The sequence below is a fragment of the Fulmarus glacialis genome, unplaced genomic scaffold (genome assembly GCF_000690835.1).
Source record: "Fulmarus glacialis isolate BGI_N327 unplaced genomic scaffold, ASM69083v1 scaffold11881, whole genome shotgun sequence".
Lineage (NCBI taxonomy): Eukaryota > Metazoa > Chordata > Aves > Procellariiformes > Procellariidae > Fulmarus > Fulmarus glacialis.
The window spans coordinates 21,492-39,893 of record NW_009190908.1 but is presented as its reverse complement, the minus strand read 5'-3'; the positions used below and the strand labels follow the sequence as shown (position 1 = coordinate 39,893).

At 41.3% G+C, this 18,402-nt stretch overlaps 1 protein-coding gene across 1 annotated transcript; it reads left to right on the top strand.

Moving 5' to 3' along the window:
* Positions 1–586: 586 nt before the first annotated feature.
* NKAIN4 (Na+/K+ transporting ATPase interacting 4) lies at positions 587–17,927 on the top strand (the record flags this gene model as incomplete). Its single annotated transcript, XM_009586487.1, has 4 exons — positions 587–784; positions 8,979–9,039; positions 12,154–12,238; positions 17,499–17,927. Coding segments are annotated over 4 exons (354 nt in total), but the record flags the coding sequence as incomplete, so codon positions are not given.
* Positions 17,928–18,402: the final 475 nt, after the last annotated feature.

Below are 18,402 nucleotides of genomic sequence, written 5' to 3'. Positions count from 1 at the left end.
ATGGTAAGGGAACTTGTTAGATGTGTTAAAAGTTAGGAACAGAGGAAGATCTGTTGGGTTTTGAAACTCACTTTAGGGTTATGAAGTTCATATTTCTCAGTCATCTGTGTTGCTTCCCATGCTGGGAGGAGCATACCCATAATATATCATTCTGTCAGGATGCTTAGTGCTGCCTTGTTTGCCTTTTTCTTCCAGATTTGCAAGGTTAATCTCCCAAAACCAAAACTTGAGGGTTCTTTTCTGGGTGCAGGAACCACTAACAAAGTGTTCTTGGGTCTGCAGCTTAGAAACTCTTTCTGATTTAGAAGCTGCTCAGTCCTGCTTCTGAAGTGTGCTACATGATGGTGAAATAGCTTTGTTGGAGTGCTGCAGGACTGCCTCAGAAATGGTTCCCATCACAGAAGCCTGCATGTGAAATACTTACAAGGAACATAAAGCCAACATATTTTGATCTGTGCTATCATTTCTTGAGGGTGGGGATCTTGGAAACTTTAGGTTTTCCATTGGTTTTAATATGACCTCCATCTGACAGCATATCAGACACTCTTATAGTAAATGGAGATCTCTTGGCAACTTTTCTCTTTAGGACAGTGAACTCCTGACATTCAACATCTCCCGGCACCAGTCATGGTGGAGTGAAAATGGTCCTGGCTGTGTAAGGAAGGAGGCTTCAATGTCTGGCATCAAAGGGCTGGATAGCCATTCCTACATCTCTGTAATAGGCTGTGCCCTGGAGTATCGGTACATCGAGGTCATGCACAGCTCCTTCCAGATCTTGATCGCGGTGAGTACATCACTGAGAACACTGCGGGGTAGCAATTGTTGACAAGATGCTGCTTGGTTTTATTTTTTTCCAGGCACAGAGACTGGCCCATATTTTCCATCCCATTTTGTATCATCTGATTGCAAAAGCCTCCGTAAATGTTTTTTTGTTTGTTCTCCTGTTCTTTCTTATGAACAATATTGCTTGAAAGAATTGGAAATGGATACCAGCAACCTAACTCCTGAAGTAATGCATCACATACAATAACAAATCATTCTGTATCCCTATTGGGGTGCGGAAAATCATGTTTTGACAAGGACGGAGACCCTTCTGAAGAAGGACTTCTCTTATTCCACATGACTTAGTGATGGGTGACGAAGCACATATGTGCACATTTGTTGTGAAGAAATAAAAGGGAGAAGATCCCTATCTCCAGAAAATGAAAGAAACTTTAAGGAAGCAGGAAGTAGCGTATTTTCTTTCTGCTGACACCTCAGATATATGCACTAAATGTTTTCATCAACTCTATCCTCATTGGAGTCTTCCACAGGCTTTTTAAAGTACCCTGCAGTAATTCAATGTCCTTAATGTTCACTGTTAATTAATTGTTTCTCACTTGTCTGTGAAATTAACTGAAACAAAATGTCCATTGTTCCCCTTACTTTATCAGTACTCTTGTATTTTGTAGCTGCATTAGAGTTAGCAGCCCACATCTTTCTAATCTGCTTTGGTTTGTTACTTTGTGGTTAATGGCTTTAAGTATAAATGGCTTTAAGTGGACTGGTGAAACGTTCACGTTTCAGCTTTCAGTTTTGGCTTAAAGAAGGGTAGCTTGCCCTGATGAAATGTTAGAGGATAACAAATAGAGAAATTCCAAGCTTCTGGAGTGCCAAGTACTTCTCTGCATGTTTTTGGTACAACTTTCCACTGTCTTGATCCTCCATTTCCTATTAGCTGGAATGATCTGTGTGACCAGGAGAGGGGAAGACTCAGACCCCTTTCTTGCCATGTCACAAAAAAGAGGCAGACAGAAGCTCCTGTTTCCTGAGTTGGATGGACTCCCTGGTGTGTGTGCTGGCTATTAATATTTGGTTAGTTCTCCTTCAGGGAGAATGATCTGCATTAAACTGTCTGAGAGTCGCTTCAATGCGTGTGTGTAAGAAAGGCAAACCTATGCATCCAGAAGAATAAAGCCTGTTGTCTTTTATAAAGGGCCGTTAGCTGGAATGGGATTGATGCTGCTGAGCTGGTGGCGTTCCTGAATTTGGTGAAATGATTGACAGACTTTGAAGTCAGAATATCCCAGACTTTTAAAGTGCAGAAGTATGTCACTGTTAGCATCCTTCCTAAATGCCTGAGCTGGCACCAGCCCCTGTGCCCCAGGCTAGAGGTTCAGCCAGCAAATGGTCCTGAGTTTGTTTGGAATAGACCTTTGTTTTATGGCAGCTTACTAACTTAGGCACGTGGCCTTGAGCTAAGTGTTCACACCAATATATAGGAGTCTGTGTCTCTGGGAGTGTTTTCTCCTTTGCTTTTTCCCAAAGGCACATGACAATATTCTGTGAGCATCTGCAAAATGCCACAAAGGGCCAGATGGGGAGACAGAGGAGGGAACTGTAAGATAAAGGATTTAGGTAAATATTTTCTCTCTCCTTCTCCTTGAGACTTAAGTTGCAATGGATTCTTGAATCCTAAACCCTGGAAATGAGGCTAAAATACTTGTATGCAAGAAAGCTGTATGGGCTAAGCTATGCAGAGTGAACTAAATTTCTACTTCTCCTGTAATGAAGGTAGAGTATTGAAGCCACAGGCCTGTAACTCCTGCTGGCTCTGAAATACTCGTATAATTTTGTCACGTAGTGGGAGAAATAGAGCTTTTCCTCTCTGCTTTGCTGAGGTAAGGCAGAAAGCAAGCTTTTCACTTTCTCACTCAGACCTTGCCTGAAAACAGTCAGCCAGTTCTCTCCCTTTTTAGTCTCTGAGGGTCAAACTCTTTGATCCCTGCCAGTACCTTTTTCTGTTCTCTTTATCTCATTTTAAGGCAGATTTTATTACAGGCTGCTGTCCTTCCCCAGAGTGCCTGGCAGGTACTGTGTTGCAGACAGGCAGGGAGACCAGATCGATAGTATAAAAAACATGACTAGGAACTTGAAGGCTCAGGGGATGCAGCAAGGGACATGACCTAGTTCCCTCCTTGTCTGCCACACATTTAAGACTGGAATAGTCAGTTCCCTGTTAAGAAGGGCAAGGGACAGGCAAAATTGTGCTTTCTGCAGCTTTTTGCTTTGCCTAATGGTTTTTAGAAGTTGTGGGGTGGGGGGTTTGTGTGGGGGTTTTTCTGTTGTGGTAGTTTTTTTTTTTATTCCAGATATGGTAGTGTGAAATTCATATTCTTTAACTATGCGGTACCCAGCTGTGGACATTTTGGTTGTTTTCTGGAAGTACCAATTCCTTGAGACTGTTGAGGAACTGTAGTGCACTGTATTGTGTACTTGGGGTAAGGCTCACTGCATTTGGTCTTGCGTGCCAAAGGAGAGGGAAAGCAAACCTGAACCCATATGGTGAGCACAGTGTTGGCTGTCATCTTGACTCCTCCTGACTATATTATCCTGCTCCTGGGCATACATTTGAAGATACATAAGGTCTCAGTCTGCTCTTGCTCAGAGCTTGGGCCTTCTCCTTGAAGGCAAAAGCAACTCCTTTAATCTGGAATGCGATCAAGCTTGGGCATATCAGTCACCATGTGTGATACAAGTAGCTGTAGGGCCCAGTATGAAAATCTTTCTCAGTGCTTTAGCATGGAACACATTGGAGGAAAAAGCTTATTGTAACAACATCTTAAAGTCTGTACGGTTACAGAAATGTCCCTGTAAATCTAGTCCTACCAACGCAATTAGGAAATGCAACAGCAACTGGTTTGTCAAGAAAAGAAATCTGCTTTGTTTTTATCTTAACAAGGATTCATCTTGCATCTCCGCAACTTGCCAGCCAGCGGGGAGAGGAGTGATTTCTAGTTTTGAAATACCTGGCATAGCTCTGGGCTGTCCATATGGTAGTTCTGGGAGTGGGGAGGGTTAGGCTTTTCCTGAGGCTCCATTGAATGGGATGGAAATGGGAAATGTCTTCCCAACTGAGAGAACTCATTGCCTGCCTATCTGCTGTTTTCACTCAGAGTGACAGGTTGGAAGGTTCCCAGGAAGGCGGCAATGCAAGCCTTGACAGCAGATGTTATGTGAGAAGCAATGCACAAGTGATGCTTTGCTGTTGGCAGAAGCTAGATTTTCAGTGGTTGTAATTGCATTCAAAGAATAAAGAAGGTCAAGGAATCAAAGGATTTTGACTGCCTCTTTTTGCTATCTGGTCACAATAGCTCTTTCACAAGCTGGCTTTTTGCTTTCTTGTGGCAGAGATCTCTTTGTTTTCCCCCTCTTGCACTGATGAGAGCATACACACTTCATTAGCTCTGATTAGAAGTGAAACCTAAATACATCCGTCCTGAAGGAGGAGACTCTGCACATATTCTCTGTGGTGGAAAAACCAATGGCAAGTTTTTCTATTGAGAGAAGAGTTGAAGAGCCCAGAATCTTCACTGGGACAGATGTAGACTAAAGCTAAGATTTTACACAAGCAAGAGTAACACCTCCTCGAATTTGCCTTCCCATCCTTCACATATTTTGCATGCTCGCAGCCAGTTGGTCCCTTTCTGTAGGTCTTGCTGTAATTCAGTCTTTCTGGTTCCAGCACTTTAGTTCAGTGCTGTTGTTTTGTGAACACTTTTCAACTCGCTATTAAAAAGTTAACTTCAGATGACTGAGGGGCAGAGGGATGTACAGACTTATGTTTTCCTCATTCCCTTTGGGCACGCTTGTCTCTTCCTGTCTTTCCTGCTCTGTTCATTTGCCTGCAGAATGCTCGGGACATCCCAGCTCCAGCCTCTTTTGTTCGGCAGCATGTGCATTCCCAGGCTGTCTGACAGGCTGACTGAACACACCTGCCTACAACATGTGTTCCTAATAAAAAGCTTAATCGGATACTTCTGCAGCCTGGAGGAAGCTGGTACTAAACATGCAAAACAAGTAGAGAAACAGCAGCAGAGGCTAAAGCCCAAGAACATTCTTTGGGGAATTAGAGTAATAGCTTAGTGTCATTTTACGTCACTGATGTTTTCCCTCCTCTTCCACCTCCCCTACATCATTTGCAAAGATCTAAGAATTATTGCTATTTCCCTGGGATAGTAGAGCTTAAAACAGTCTTTCGTATTGAAATCAGCAACCAAGATGGCACTCTGAGCAAGAGTGAACTTCCAAATTCTTGGCCTCTGTGAAGCTTTCTGTTCTATGTTAACTGCTGCTAAACTTCATCCCCGAGGTGATATGTTTAATTATAGTTTAGGTCAGCCCATATAAAAATGGAATTCATGTTTATGTTGTATGTCTCTTCCTTCCTTGCCACTGAAACACTCCTGTTCTGGCCAGGTCACAAGACTAGTAAAACTTCTTTGAACAAAAAGTGCCATTAAATAAACACTTTTTTTATTGATAAAACTCATGTAAAGAAGGGATGGATTATAAAATCAATAAAAAGTAAATTTTAAACACTAAGCAGGTAATTTTGAAACAAAGCCAGGAGATAGAAGAAATAAAAAAAGAAACCCCTCCACTCCAATGGAGCTGGAATTAGAAATTTAGTGAAGTTCACTTAATTCACTAGCTGTTGGTTGGTTGGTTTGTTTTTCTGAATGCAAAAGGTCACTTTAATCATAAAAGGAAAAAAGTATGGGGTAAGAGGAATGATGGTTGAGGGTTATGAGGCATTAATTTCTGTGCAAAACAAACTTCCCAAGTCAATCTTACTGCTTGCTTGGTGCTTCTTAACCGTGAACAATTTTCAGAGGTGTCCTGGTTTTGGCTGGGATAGAGTTAATTTTCTTACTAGTAGCTGGTATAGAGCTGTGTTTTGGATTTAGTATGAGAAGAATGTTGATAACACACTGATGTTTTAGTTGTTGCTAAGTAGTGTTTACATAGTCAAGGACTTTTCAGCTTCCCGTGCTCTGCCAGGTGCACAAGAAGCTGGGAGGGGGCATAGCCAAGATAGCTGACCCAAACTGGCCAACGGGGTATTCCATACCATATGACGTCATGCTCAGTATATAAGCTGGGGGGAGTTGGGCAGAGGCCAGCGATTGCTGCTCAGGGACTGGCTGGGCATCAGTCGGTGGGTAGTGAGCAATTGCATTGTGCATCACTTGCTTTGTATATTCTATCATTATTATTATTATTATTTTACTTTATTTCAATACTTAAACTGTTCGTATCTCAACCCACGAGATTTCTTTCTTTTACTCTCCCGGTTCTTTCCCCCATCCCACTGGAGGTGGGGGGAGTGAGCGAGCAGCTGTGTGGTGTTTAGCTGCTGGCTAGGGTTAAACCATGACAAGAGGTTTAACAGGTTCCCTGTGACAGTATAGCTGATAATCGTTCATGCACTCTGCCCATAAACTGGGCAGGTAAGTCATTTTCATTGTTAATACTATCAGGAGTTCCCTGACACTGACATCACATAAGGTTTGTGAGTATGTTATAGAGTATGATAACAGTGAATGGATTTAGGGCTGCCACTTTGCATAGCTGTTAACCCAAAGTTCCTACTCTGAGGCATGGTGGAAAATCTGGGGAAAGAGAAAACCTTCCTAGAGTTCCCTTGGAATTAGGGCACACATTCAAGGTACACTTTTCCTGCTTGGATATTTGTGTGTATGTAAATTGCATGATTTGACCTCATATCCTGTAAAATGTAAAAGGCTGGATCTTCATACTATAAAAATGTTAGAGCAAGTACAAAGGATGTGTGTAACCACACTCCTAATTTGATCCTAGGGCAAGAGCAAACACACTTGCATCGGAGACCACTGTGCAGACGAGTGGTTAGACATCTCACTAAATGCTGGGACGGCTGAAGCACTTAAGCTGAAGCACTCCGTTTTTCGAAGAGTATCTAGAAGTGTTCACGTCGTTAGCTAGCACAGCCCAGCTGATGAGCGCTGATTGCTGATTTCGCAGCCAAGTCTACTCATGACGTAAGGCAAGTGGGAGCAGCCTCGGGGGCTGCGTCAGCACCACGGCCAGTTCCTCGGGCCGGGACCGCAGCCCTCCTGCCCGGCTGCCAAAACTGCCCCAAAACTACCACAAACTTCAGAAAGATAAAAAAAATCCCCGGGTTTTCTGTTAGCACAGTACAAGCAATAGAAGAGAAGAAAAATATCTGATTATTCTGATTTTTGGGGGGGTTTGTTTGGTTGGTTTTCGGGTTTTTTTGTCTGCCTTAAAAAGCAATGGTTCTACTCAGAGGAAATTCTAAAAGTCAGCAGGTAAAATTAGACTGGCCATTGCGTGTGACTTTGCAGTTACCATCATGCCCAGAAAGATTTTTTTTTTTTTTTTTTCCTGCATGAAGTCCTCTGTAGCTCATAGAAACTTAGCATGAAGCAGCCCTGGTTTCAAAAATGCACAGCAGGGGCATGAGTGAGTGTGTAGAGCTACCTGTCCTCCACTGAGGTACTGGGATATGCTTCCATAAGGCTCACCCAAGAGGAAAGGAGCGAGCTGGCTTGTCTTTCAGATGATTATAGAAAATTGTAAAGGAAATACAAGGTCTAGTGATGCTGCAAAAACATTCCATTTCCTTCTAACAAGGTGTGTTTTGTCAGGGAGAGCTGGAGAAATCACGAATCCTTATAACTCCCCAGTAGAAATCTCATTAGCTTGCCTTTTGTTTTCAGATGTGATATATTTTTCTGTCATATTAAAAATGAATGGACTCTACTTTTCAAGCCCTACCATGCATCATTCTGTCTTCCCTTAGAGTGAGTCACTGTATGTTACATTCTAACTCTTGTTCAAAAGAATTGAGTTCACAGTGGAAAACAATTATGTCTCACAATAACTTTACTAATACACTTACTGTCAACCAAGATCTCGCTAAGTGGGGTGTTATGTAAGATGTAAAATGAAGGATGGAGAGGATATTTGATTAACAGGAAGAAGGCAAAGCAAAATAAAAACCTGCTAGATCTAGAATGCTTAACTCCCGTAGTACCAGAAGTTTGTTTCTCTAGTCAGGCTGAGTAACAACTCGCTACTGAAATGGAATGAGGCAGTTCTGATGCTTTAGAGCTTCTACAAACCACCAACTAAGGACAGACCCACCAGGCTACTTTAAATTGCTTTTTTAATGTTCACTCTAGTTTTCTGCTCTAAAGACTTCACTGAGCAATGGGTTGACATGAGGGCCACACCATGCCAGGATGGCTGTTACTTGAGAGGCACCCTGTTGTTTTACTGCTCCTTCCCTGCTTCTATCTGCTTCCCAGGAGGTGGCAATATACTGCTAACCTATGCAATTTGTGAATTAAGACCATTGCTATTGTCTTGTCTGTTTCTTACTGTGCTCTGGCCCATTTACTTCGTAGGTCCAATGCTTGATTAGTTCGTGCAGAAGTGTTTATTCTCCAAAGATAGAAAGAACCTGAGAAATTGTAGAGCTAGAGTAAGACTAGGATTTCTTTCCAATGAATGTTTGCTCTCCAAGCCTAAGTTACTAAAGATTTCAGTGTCTCTGAACATTGCTGGCAGTACGTCACCATTTTTATGGTTAACTAAGTTTCTACCTCATCTGCATAAAAACTACTCACATCTTGTTGGTAGCTCCTGCACCAAAGAAACTCCTCTTTCTTTGCATACCCCTTATGACAGCAATATAGAGCTGACCAGTTCTTGTCCCTCGACCTCTGTTAATAAAACCTACCCCTGTATGTCTGTGTGTCTGTCCTGTACGTAGTCTGTCTAAAATGTTACATAAGGCACTCTCCTGCATCCTCATCATTTCTTAGAGAGTAAACTTAGCACAGTAGTTTCAATGTCAACAAAGCGAGCCCATGTTCTTGCCAATCATTCCAGCAACAGCAGGCTGCTACTCTGAAGGTGAGGATGGGTCTTGCAAGTTTTTAGTTTGGTCCTTTGAGTATGCTCCCAACAGTGTCTTCCCTTAAGCCTACACCTGCACCCCCTACCTTAGAGCAAATACGAGTTGGCTCCACCATTACAGTAATGCTGCCAACTTGACAGTAAATGTTGGCTGTTGAAGTCGTGCCAAGTGGGTTTTGACCAGTCTCGCAAGATTGATGCTAAAATGATTTATTCTCTCTATTTTCCAGCTGGTGGGCTTTGTCTATGCCTGTTACGTTGTTAGTGTTTTTACAGAAGAAGAAGACAGCTGTAAGTATTTATCAACAGATCCCTTGGCAAAGTTTTATTAAATTTGATTTCTCTCTCAGATGTTTGTCTGTCAGGACTAAGTTGCCATCAGACTTCTTTCCATCTCTCCATCTATGTGATATGGCACTACTTACCTTTCAAGGATCAGCTGTTTTTACTGAGAGGTTTTTATGTTACCATGTGTTAGATACTGTAATTCTGCTACTCTTTCAGCCAAAAAAGCTTGGTGTTGGCTACTCACTCAGGCTAGGCTTTAGAGAAATTGGGCAGCTTTTTCTGTTCTCAAGCTCATATAGCTTAATGCCACTGAAATATTACCATTGTAATTAGGACTACCTACAACAAAGAATACAGCCTAGTACTCAAGTAGGCCACCTGCTGAGTATCATATGCCACAAGCTGAGGATGAAGCAGAGCATGAGATTTCTTGCCAAGAACCAACCTGACCACTTAATTTAAAAGCAGAGGAAGTACTGTATCTGAATTACAAGGAGAAGGAAGGAGCTGACTCTCACGTTTAGTATACAAATATCTTAAGTGTCATGATATGTGTGAAAGAGCAAAGACTCAGAGGAATGATATGGGTGGTTGGGTCTGTGGGATCTATCCAGATATTTATAACCTGGTCCTGGATTACTTTGCCCTTCTAAAACTCCCTTTGAGAGCAGTAATTTTGCAAACAAAAGAACGGACACATAGGGTTCAAATAAATGGGAAGTCTGATTTCTTTGGCAATGCGTTGCCCTTCTGTGTTTGAATTCTCAGCATGTTTGAATCGGTAAAGTCTTACTGAAATCAATGAGTCTAGGCCAGTTTACTCCAGGTAAGGATCTGATCCAAAGGCTTTATATCTAAGTATCACTTCTTTAAGACATTCATTAGTTTTGTGCAAGTAGCTTTGTTGTTTTAAAGAGCAGCTGGCATGGATTTTAGCTGAAAAACAACAACTTTGAACTCAATATTTGAAAGTATGTGAAGAATGTTGATTTCACAGGAGTGAGATGAGATGCGTTTGCTTATCTGACTTGTCCTCATGTTTTTCAGCTGCTTCCTGTGTGGCTGAACTCATTCTACTGACTTTATTGATCATTTGTTTAGAGCTCGGTAGTGCACTTAGCGGAAGGGCTACATTATAAGTAATATTTTAAAAATTACCCTATAGCTCTTCTATTAGCTAAATAGCTTGAGTTCTGAGCCACTTTTGAATATTGTAAAGTAATAACTTGACAGAGCTCATTTTTATAGCAGGGATCTGTTAGGAGAGGCAACCACATGGAAGGAAGCATTATCTAGAAACGCAGAGTAGTTAATTTCAGGATACATATTTTTTTCCCACTAACAAATTCCTTTTCCCTCCCAGTTTCCCAGCTTGGAGTTAAAATGCCAGCTTGAATAATTAACAATGACAAACCATCAATATTTCACACTCACAGTGGTAGATCCTTCCAGTGACCTGTACAAATTTGAGCTGCGTTTTAATTTTCTCTTCCATTTGTGGTTTCCTTTAAATGTTGCTTTGATATGCAGCATGAAGTAATTATAAGTGCTGAGGCACATTAATCAGGAAGCTCACACTAACGTGATTTTCATGAGAAAATGCTGAATTGTGGGCAAGAATATTTTAGATGTGCTAATGCACTATAATATATTGCAACAATGAACAGTTAAGATTTTTTTTTAAGTGACTTGGATTTTGAGTGTTTCCATGGTTGGGTGCTCAAGGTACTAAACAGTTACTGAAAATTGCAATTCTTTCCTAATTTAGACATTCCACAACTGAGGTAATATAGTTAGTATTTGCTTTTTAAAACTGCAGACTGTCTTGATTTTAAAATACTCAAACTTTTTCAAAGGTGGCTGAGAAAAGGTCAAGTCTCCCTGGAATTACTGGGAATTATCCCCCCACTTAACTTAGAATGTCTACAGATTTCGTCCATTAACTGACAGTTGTTCCAAAATCACTGTATCGGCATGAAGCTATCCATCAAGATGGAATTTGTGAGAATATGTTGTCCTTGGGTTTCTAAATATATTCTAAGAGGCGGGTTTTTTTCACTTCCAATATATTTAGTAAATATTTTTTCTATTGTTCACTTAAAAATACCAAAACTCTTCAGCTAAAATTTAAAATAATAGTGCCACCTTCAGGAAAGAAAAATAAACAGGCATTTATATAGTTAATAAGACTCTCCAGTTATTTTTAAATGGCATTTGAACCGGATAACTTTCGCACTTCCAAACAAAATACACTAACTTGGCACCAAAAAGTGGTCTAAGCTGGATCTATTTTAAAGGTTTTTGCAAGGCCTACCAGGTCAGTCACAAGTCACATCACATCATGCCCCTACTGACCTGGCTATGTTGGCCAGCTCAGTAATATAGACTTGGCCTAATTTCAGGGGAACTAAGAGAGGCTTGGAAAATTCTTCTATGGTTACTAACGAAATTGTCACTTAAAGCTTTCCTTGTTTAGTTACATTGCCCTTATGTGAATACTGGAGAAGGGAAGCATTGTTCCTATTTGTATACAAGTAAAAGCAATTGAGTTGGCAGATAGGACGTGAAAAATATCAGAGCTGAAGATAATGAGGTATTTGCAGTTTTCCAAAGCTGCTGTTGTCTGTCTTGCAGGAAAGACAAGTGGGGCAAGAAAATTCCCACTTGACTATATAACCTTCATGGGGATTACTGTGCTGCCAACTTCTCCGGGGGCATTCATTCATGAGCCATTCTCCAGCTTCCTTCTCTCAGCACATCGCTGAATGGCTGAGGCTTTGTCAGCTCAGTTCTCGTGTGAAGTCACAGCATGGTGGCAATATCCAAGGAGGCTGAGGGAGGCCCTCTTGTTTTTCTGGAGTCTTTTGTTAGCTCTGTGCTTTAAGTCTTGTGTTAGCTGAATCTCCTCCTTGGCACACTTGCCCATCCCAGGAGGTCCTGGAAAAGAGGTCTGTACAGGCAGAGATTTCCACCAGGCAATCCATACCTGAAAAATCATTTTTCTGTTCTCTCACTAATTTTTGTGTTATGCCATGACATGCACCAACTTTCTCTTTCATTTCCTTTCAACTTTCTGGCCATGTTTGTTTGTTTATTTGAGTTTTGATTTTTTTTCAGTTGATTTCATTGGTGGATTTGATCCATTTCCTCTCTACCATGTCAATGAAAAACCCACCAACCTTTTGTTCAAGCAGACATACCTGTAAGTATCATCTCCTGTGCTAAGAGGCTATGCATGCCTCTTAGTTTTATGGCTCAAGGGTGCCACAGGTTTGCGTTTTTTCCTCCTTGCAGGCTGATTTCTCCAGCAGGCTTTTCAGGCATGGAAGGAATGAGCAAGGGGACACCAGAAGGGGTAAAACTGCCTCTGCTCAGCCCTAGGTTGCCAGGGTGAAGCTGGTGTTGCCGTACTTGGCTTATGGCAGTGCTGTTTGATAGGAAGCAGCGGGGCCAGCTGTAGGATGTTACTGTAAACAAACTGCTTGATGCCTTTTCCTTGAAGAAGCAGAGAGGCTTTTCAGCAGTGAATGGTGCCCAAGCAGGTAAAGGTAGGAGCTGTGAGGAAGGACGAGTCAGCCTCAGTGGATACTGAGAGTAAGTCGTAGCGATAGCAGAATATGAATCTCAATCTCAAGGTTAAATTGTGGTCTGTCAGGCAGAGCCTCAATGACAAATCTCTACTGGGGTAAAATGTATGCAACATCTAGTTATTTAAGCTGTATTTTAGCTCTGTGCACAGACAATCATAACTGAACTCTGACCTATACATCCATGCAATTTTGATCACTGGCCATGTCTTTGTCATCCTCCAATAATCTTCTCATGGTAGCACCACAAAATTTGACTCTGTCTTGGATACAGGGTCTCCTTGTATCTGCTTGTACTTCTAGGGAACCTGTAGGGTGCAGAGCTAACACACCAGTGAACTAAATTAAACCAAGCATTAGATGGTTTGTATGCAGGATAGCACAGGTTTGCTCTTAAGGTTTCATTTCTTTTGTTAAATTCTGTTGCCTACAAGAACAGAGGCTTCTATGTGTGGGGCATTCCAAGAGTTCAGCTGAGAGCAGGGAGCAGAAAGGGGAGTTGTCTACAGCAGCTCCTCTCATACCACTAATAGAGATCCATTGTTGAATTCCAGCTTCTGCCCTCTGATAATCCCTCCCCACTGCTGAAGGCACAAGATCACACTTTCACGCAGTCCACTTAAAAGCTGGTTCTTAATGAGATTCTCAAACATAAAGGCCAGTATTTTCTGTTTAAAGCAGCAATAAGATCTGAATTTTTGATACAAGCTGCAAGAAGGCGGTTCAACATGCAGAAGACTTTTAAAGCAGCTGCTAAGGGAGGTTGTTTTTTGGGAATAATGTTACCAGAGAGTCCTGCCAAAAAGAAGGATGTGAGGATGGGGAAGAAAAGTGGGGCTGAAGGAAGAAAAACTGCCCCCAAATAGATTTGTAGATGCCCCCCGCTAGTGTAGCATGGACTTACTACCCACTTTGTCACTGCAGCACACGACCAGGACAACAAGTAATTTTTGCAAAGCAGTTAAATTCCCTGTAACTTTGGGGGTGCAATAGCATTATTAGATGGGATGCTACAGGAGATTAAATATTGATTTCCCTCTCATTTTGTCACAGTGGGATGGAATTTTCCATAGTCTGCAGAAGCTGGGGAGCTTTAAGCAGCTCTGTGATTTACTAGCTTGATACAGCAAGAAGAAACATCACACTTTTACAGTAGGGGGCTTGGGCTGTTTTTTTCTTAAAATGACAAATTGTATTTGTGAAAGAAGCTAGTACTTAGAAATGAAGTTTTCTATATGGGAAGATTGTAATATGAACTGAAGCTAGCAATGTAAAACTTCCTTACAAGGGTCTCGATAAGATGGTAAGCTACTAATGAAGTACACAGATAATTTTGTTGTTCTTCAGTCCCATTCTTCACACCATCACTTATCTATTGATAGCTTCTGCCAACACAATATAATATTTCTTTCTGGCTAACAGGAGATGAAAACAGCTGCTGAGCAAGTAGATAAGGTGACCCCCCATAAATTTCACAGCAGCCACCAAATAGCAATTTTTGTTTATTTATTTCAGCCTAGCTATTGCCCTTCTTCCACATGTATGAATGAGAGTGAGAGGAGGAACAGATACTTGATTCTCAACTAATGATGCCATGGAGTTTTTCGGTCTGGAGTACTGAGTGCCAGATGCCCTTGCCCTGCTGTGAAAATCATTTGATGATGATTGAAGGCATTTTCTTTTTTATATCCTATTCAAGAAGATGCAAAACAACAAATACATCCAAATTCTTTCAAGTTTAAATTTATAGAACAGCTAGGGGTCAGGAACATGGACTTTCTGTTTTTAACTCCTTTTTGTTGAAGGAAATGCTGAATGAAACCAAATCTATTCTATAAATACTGACTTAGAGCTATCTGCAACCATGAACTTTCATTTTAGGATGGCATCAGCCCATTGTCAGTAGTTAGCTGCTCTCCTGATAATGCACTTGCCCTGTTGCCACAACTCTTTAACAGGATCGCTTTCTTCTATTCCCTGATAGAATTATCCTATTCACTCCAGTTTTATCTATCCTCTTCTGATGAGATCACTCTCTTTCCTCACCTCCCAATGTGCCCTTTCCCTTGTCCTGGCTTGCATTTTTCCCTAGTCTCTCTTCTTCATCTCTCCAAATTTACAAATTTTCATAGATCTGAAGGCCCTACAGAACAATGACATTGACCTAGACTGATGTGCATAGTTTAAGTCCAAGACCAACCCCTATAACCTCTGCATTAAGCATGCAGCCTATGAGTTAGATAACTTAAATATGCTGTCACAGTTCAAAGATATTAAAGGGAGACTGCTGTGTTCCTTGGCAGCCTACTTCAGTGGTTATCAGCTGCTAAATTCAGTATTCAAAATGTACGTTCCATTTCTGGCCTTCAGCTTCCATCCACTGCACTGAGAAAAGTTCTTAAATACCTTTGCCTCCTACTAGGAGGAAAAAACATCTCCCCAAACTATTAGTGATAATACGTACTTCCAGCCCACAGTCCAGTTATCTCCCAGCTTTATCATGGTAATCTACTGACCTCCTTGACTTCAGTTGCAAGTCTCCAGTTTGTGGAAAACCTCACAAATTATCAACAGCTAGGTGTTATTTTTCTTTTTTAAAAAAGCCAACAACAACAATCAACCACCAGTCTTCTACTGTTGCTTAAAAAAGCATGATTTAAGTGTGCTTCATCTTAATTAGCACCTCCAACACTCACATAGCAACAATGACATTTTATAAATACAGTTATTTCTGTTTCAGGTTCCACGACTGCTTCTGTTCTGTATTTCTTTGACTCCAGGGGGGTTTGGTTGTGTAGTTCCTATTTCAAGTCACAAGCTTAAGTAAAAGAGACTCAAATTATCATGAAAAAGTTGTTCTGAAAGTTTACTGTGTAATAGAATTGCCCTTAATCTCACTGCTGCTTACCAATCAAGGAACTGCACTAATTATTTAATAATAATTTATTAGGAATCTCGATAGAAGATATGCTAAAGTCTTCAGCACATGAGTTTCTGGGTCAAAGTACTTAGCTAAAGGATAATAAATCACTTACTGAAAACCAAAGTTATTCTCCTGAGGCCAAAAGGGAACATTTCCAATGAGTTTTCAGGAAGGAAAGGCTGAGCTCTTACCCTTCCTTAGCTAAAGCTCAAATTCAGGCCATGCCTGCTTGCACCACTGTCTCCTCTTAGGCTGCACAGGACAGGACATCAGCTCCAGGTTGCTTTTCTTCTTGTTCACTTATAGTAACAGAATTCTCATCATTTGCAGCAAGGAAGCGTTCTTGCACTGTTAACTGTGGAAGGGTTAACTTCCTTAGCTTTGAAGTTTCTGACTAAAGCTGTTATCTCCAAGTACCCTGCAATACCTGCCAAGACAGTAGGAGGCCCAGATCATCATAGTTTGTCAGCACTTCCTGCCTGCTGCATCCATTCAGTCTTTTGACATCATTCTCTGTTTCAGAAAGAAGCACTGTGCAGTCTCAATTTTAAAGCAGAATAATCTCAAAGCATGATTTTGTACATGATTTAGGCTAAATCAAGAACCCGCCAGATGACAGGAGGTAGCCTCTATTTATTTAAAAGATAGAGAGATGGGCAATAGCTCTCCCTGCCTTTAAGACTGTATTTATACAGCCAGACAGTGACTTGTGCAGTTGTGAGGTTCCTGTCCATAACACTCACTGTGATCTGGCACCCCAAGTACTACATTATATTTATGGCTTAAGAGCTTTAATTTTATTTCAGTTGTGTAGCCAGATTTCACTGACTGCTTTCCTCAGATCTACCAGTGGAAAGGACCATAGGGTAACATAGGGTGTGACTTTTGTCAGATGTAGACTTCAGTATTGATAGGGTAGCAACAGGAGGCATTGGTTAATTGAATGATCTAAGGCTCCAGCTGGTGATTGCTCACTTTAATACTCCCTAATCAATTCTTTTGTGGTGCAGTCTATCTGCTAGCCATAGGCATGAAGCAGCTGTGAGCATGCAGCATTAAAGAACTAGACCCCATGTAATAGTCATCCACTTATAGGTTGAAAGTAGGTTCTTCAGTAGATCAACTGACAGGTACAAATAACATCCCTCAATTAAAAAAAAAAAAAAAAAAAACAAACCAAAATCCAGACTGAAACACCGGGTGAGAGAGAGTGGGGAAGAAACTAAACTCCTTTAGGATTGTTTTCCCCCCACCCCCTCCAAACTTTGTTTGATGACCAGAATACTTTACAAAGGAAACTTTTACTTGAACAGGAAAAAATCCCACTTTGCTTTGAGGAGAGGGGGGGGAAAAAAAAAAAACAAACCACACACAAAACAAAATGCTTCTGCTTTTCTTTTAGGTAGACTTTTTCCCAAACAATTTGCTGAATATCAACAGGAATTTGCAAACTGTTTTGATCAACCTGAAGCTGCATTTTTAAGAGGTGATGATGTTTCAGTTGAAAACATTCACTCATCTTTACTGCTGGCTACAAAAGTAGATCTGCTTACACTGCTGCATCTACACAAAAAGTACATCATCGCAATTTCAAGAAGCTACTTGATATTCTAGAGATGACCCCTAGCTTTTAAAATTCCTAACTAAATTTTATGCAGCTCCAAATGCTGAGGATACGTAGAGCTAACACTTTGGCTCATATCTATTCCTTAGTCTAACTGCAGTATATTCAGGTTTGGTATACGCATAACATTCTTTCCAGACTTGAAGACTACTTAACCACATTACCTTTGAGCTCTCAATCTGATTCCTCATCTGTATTTAAAAACCCAGAACAGGGGGGGGGGGGAATCAAATTTGTCCTCATTATTTCCACACCATTTCTGTTAAGTAAGCAACTGAGTACTTGCTCCACATTGATGCCCTGCCTTCACTTTTTTCTCCTCCTGCAGGCCTGCGTAAATAAAGAAGTAGCAGAGGATGGATAAGCCTTGCACTCCACCATCAAAGGTGCTGCAGGAAATAATCCCCTGTGGCCTGCATCTTTGGCAGAGGAAATGCAGGATGGTGAACTCCATCCCATTTTTTGTTCCTTGTCTTCTTTTCAAATGCAATGACTGTACATTGAAGAATGGCCATGTGGTTGGTTTTTAATTCTCCAAGTGCCCTGACGAACCTTTCCTATCATAGTCTGGTGGTACTAGCCAATAAATGGCACAGGCCTGAAGACCTTGGGCACAACAAGTTCACCAAGAGCCTCTCTCAAGAGATACAGTTGATGTCAGAGCTGCTTCCTTGCGCCATGGATCCATAAAGAAGGAAGCACTGCATAACACCCTGGGACATTTCATATGTTTTGTAGTTAGCTTCTCGCCGTTCTCCTTTCCCTTGTTCCAAAAAAGAGCCTAAATCCCCTAACACAACTTCATCTCCCCCCTGCCTGTATAGAACTAGGTGGGGGCTATTTACATTTGAGTTATTTAGGCTTTTTTTTTTTTAAGTTATAGTGAGAGCTCTTCCCTTCTCTTCCACCCCTCCCCACCCATCCAGGACTCCCTTCCTCATTCTCTGTTCTTTAGACATGGACAGCACCTTAGCAGTAGCCATTTGTCCTGGATTTCAGTGTTCTGTGACCTAACTCCTATAATGCTGAACAGCTAAAAACTACTACAATCAGCAAATCTTTACTCAACATGGAACTTAGCCCCATTTCAACATGCCAAGCCATTCTCAGAGCAGCTGTAGCTTACTCTGGGTTTGCCCATCTACATTAAATTAACACTGGTGTAGCCATATACACAGCTGAAACCTGCTGCAGGGCACTGGAAAATGCCTAGTTCTTCATGGATCACAGAT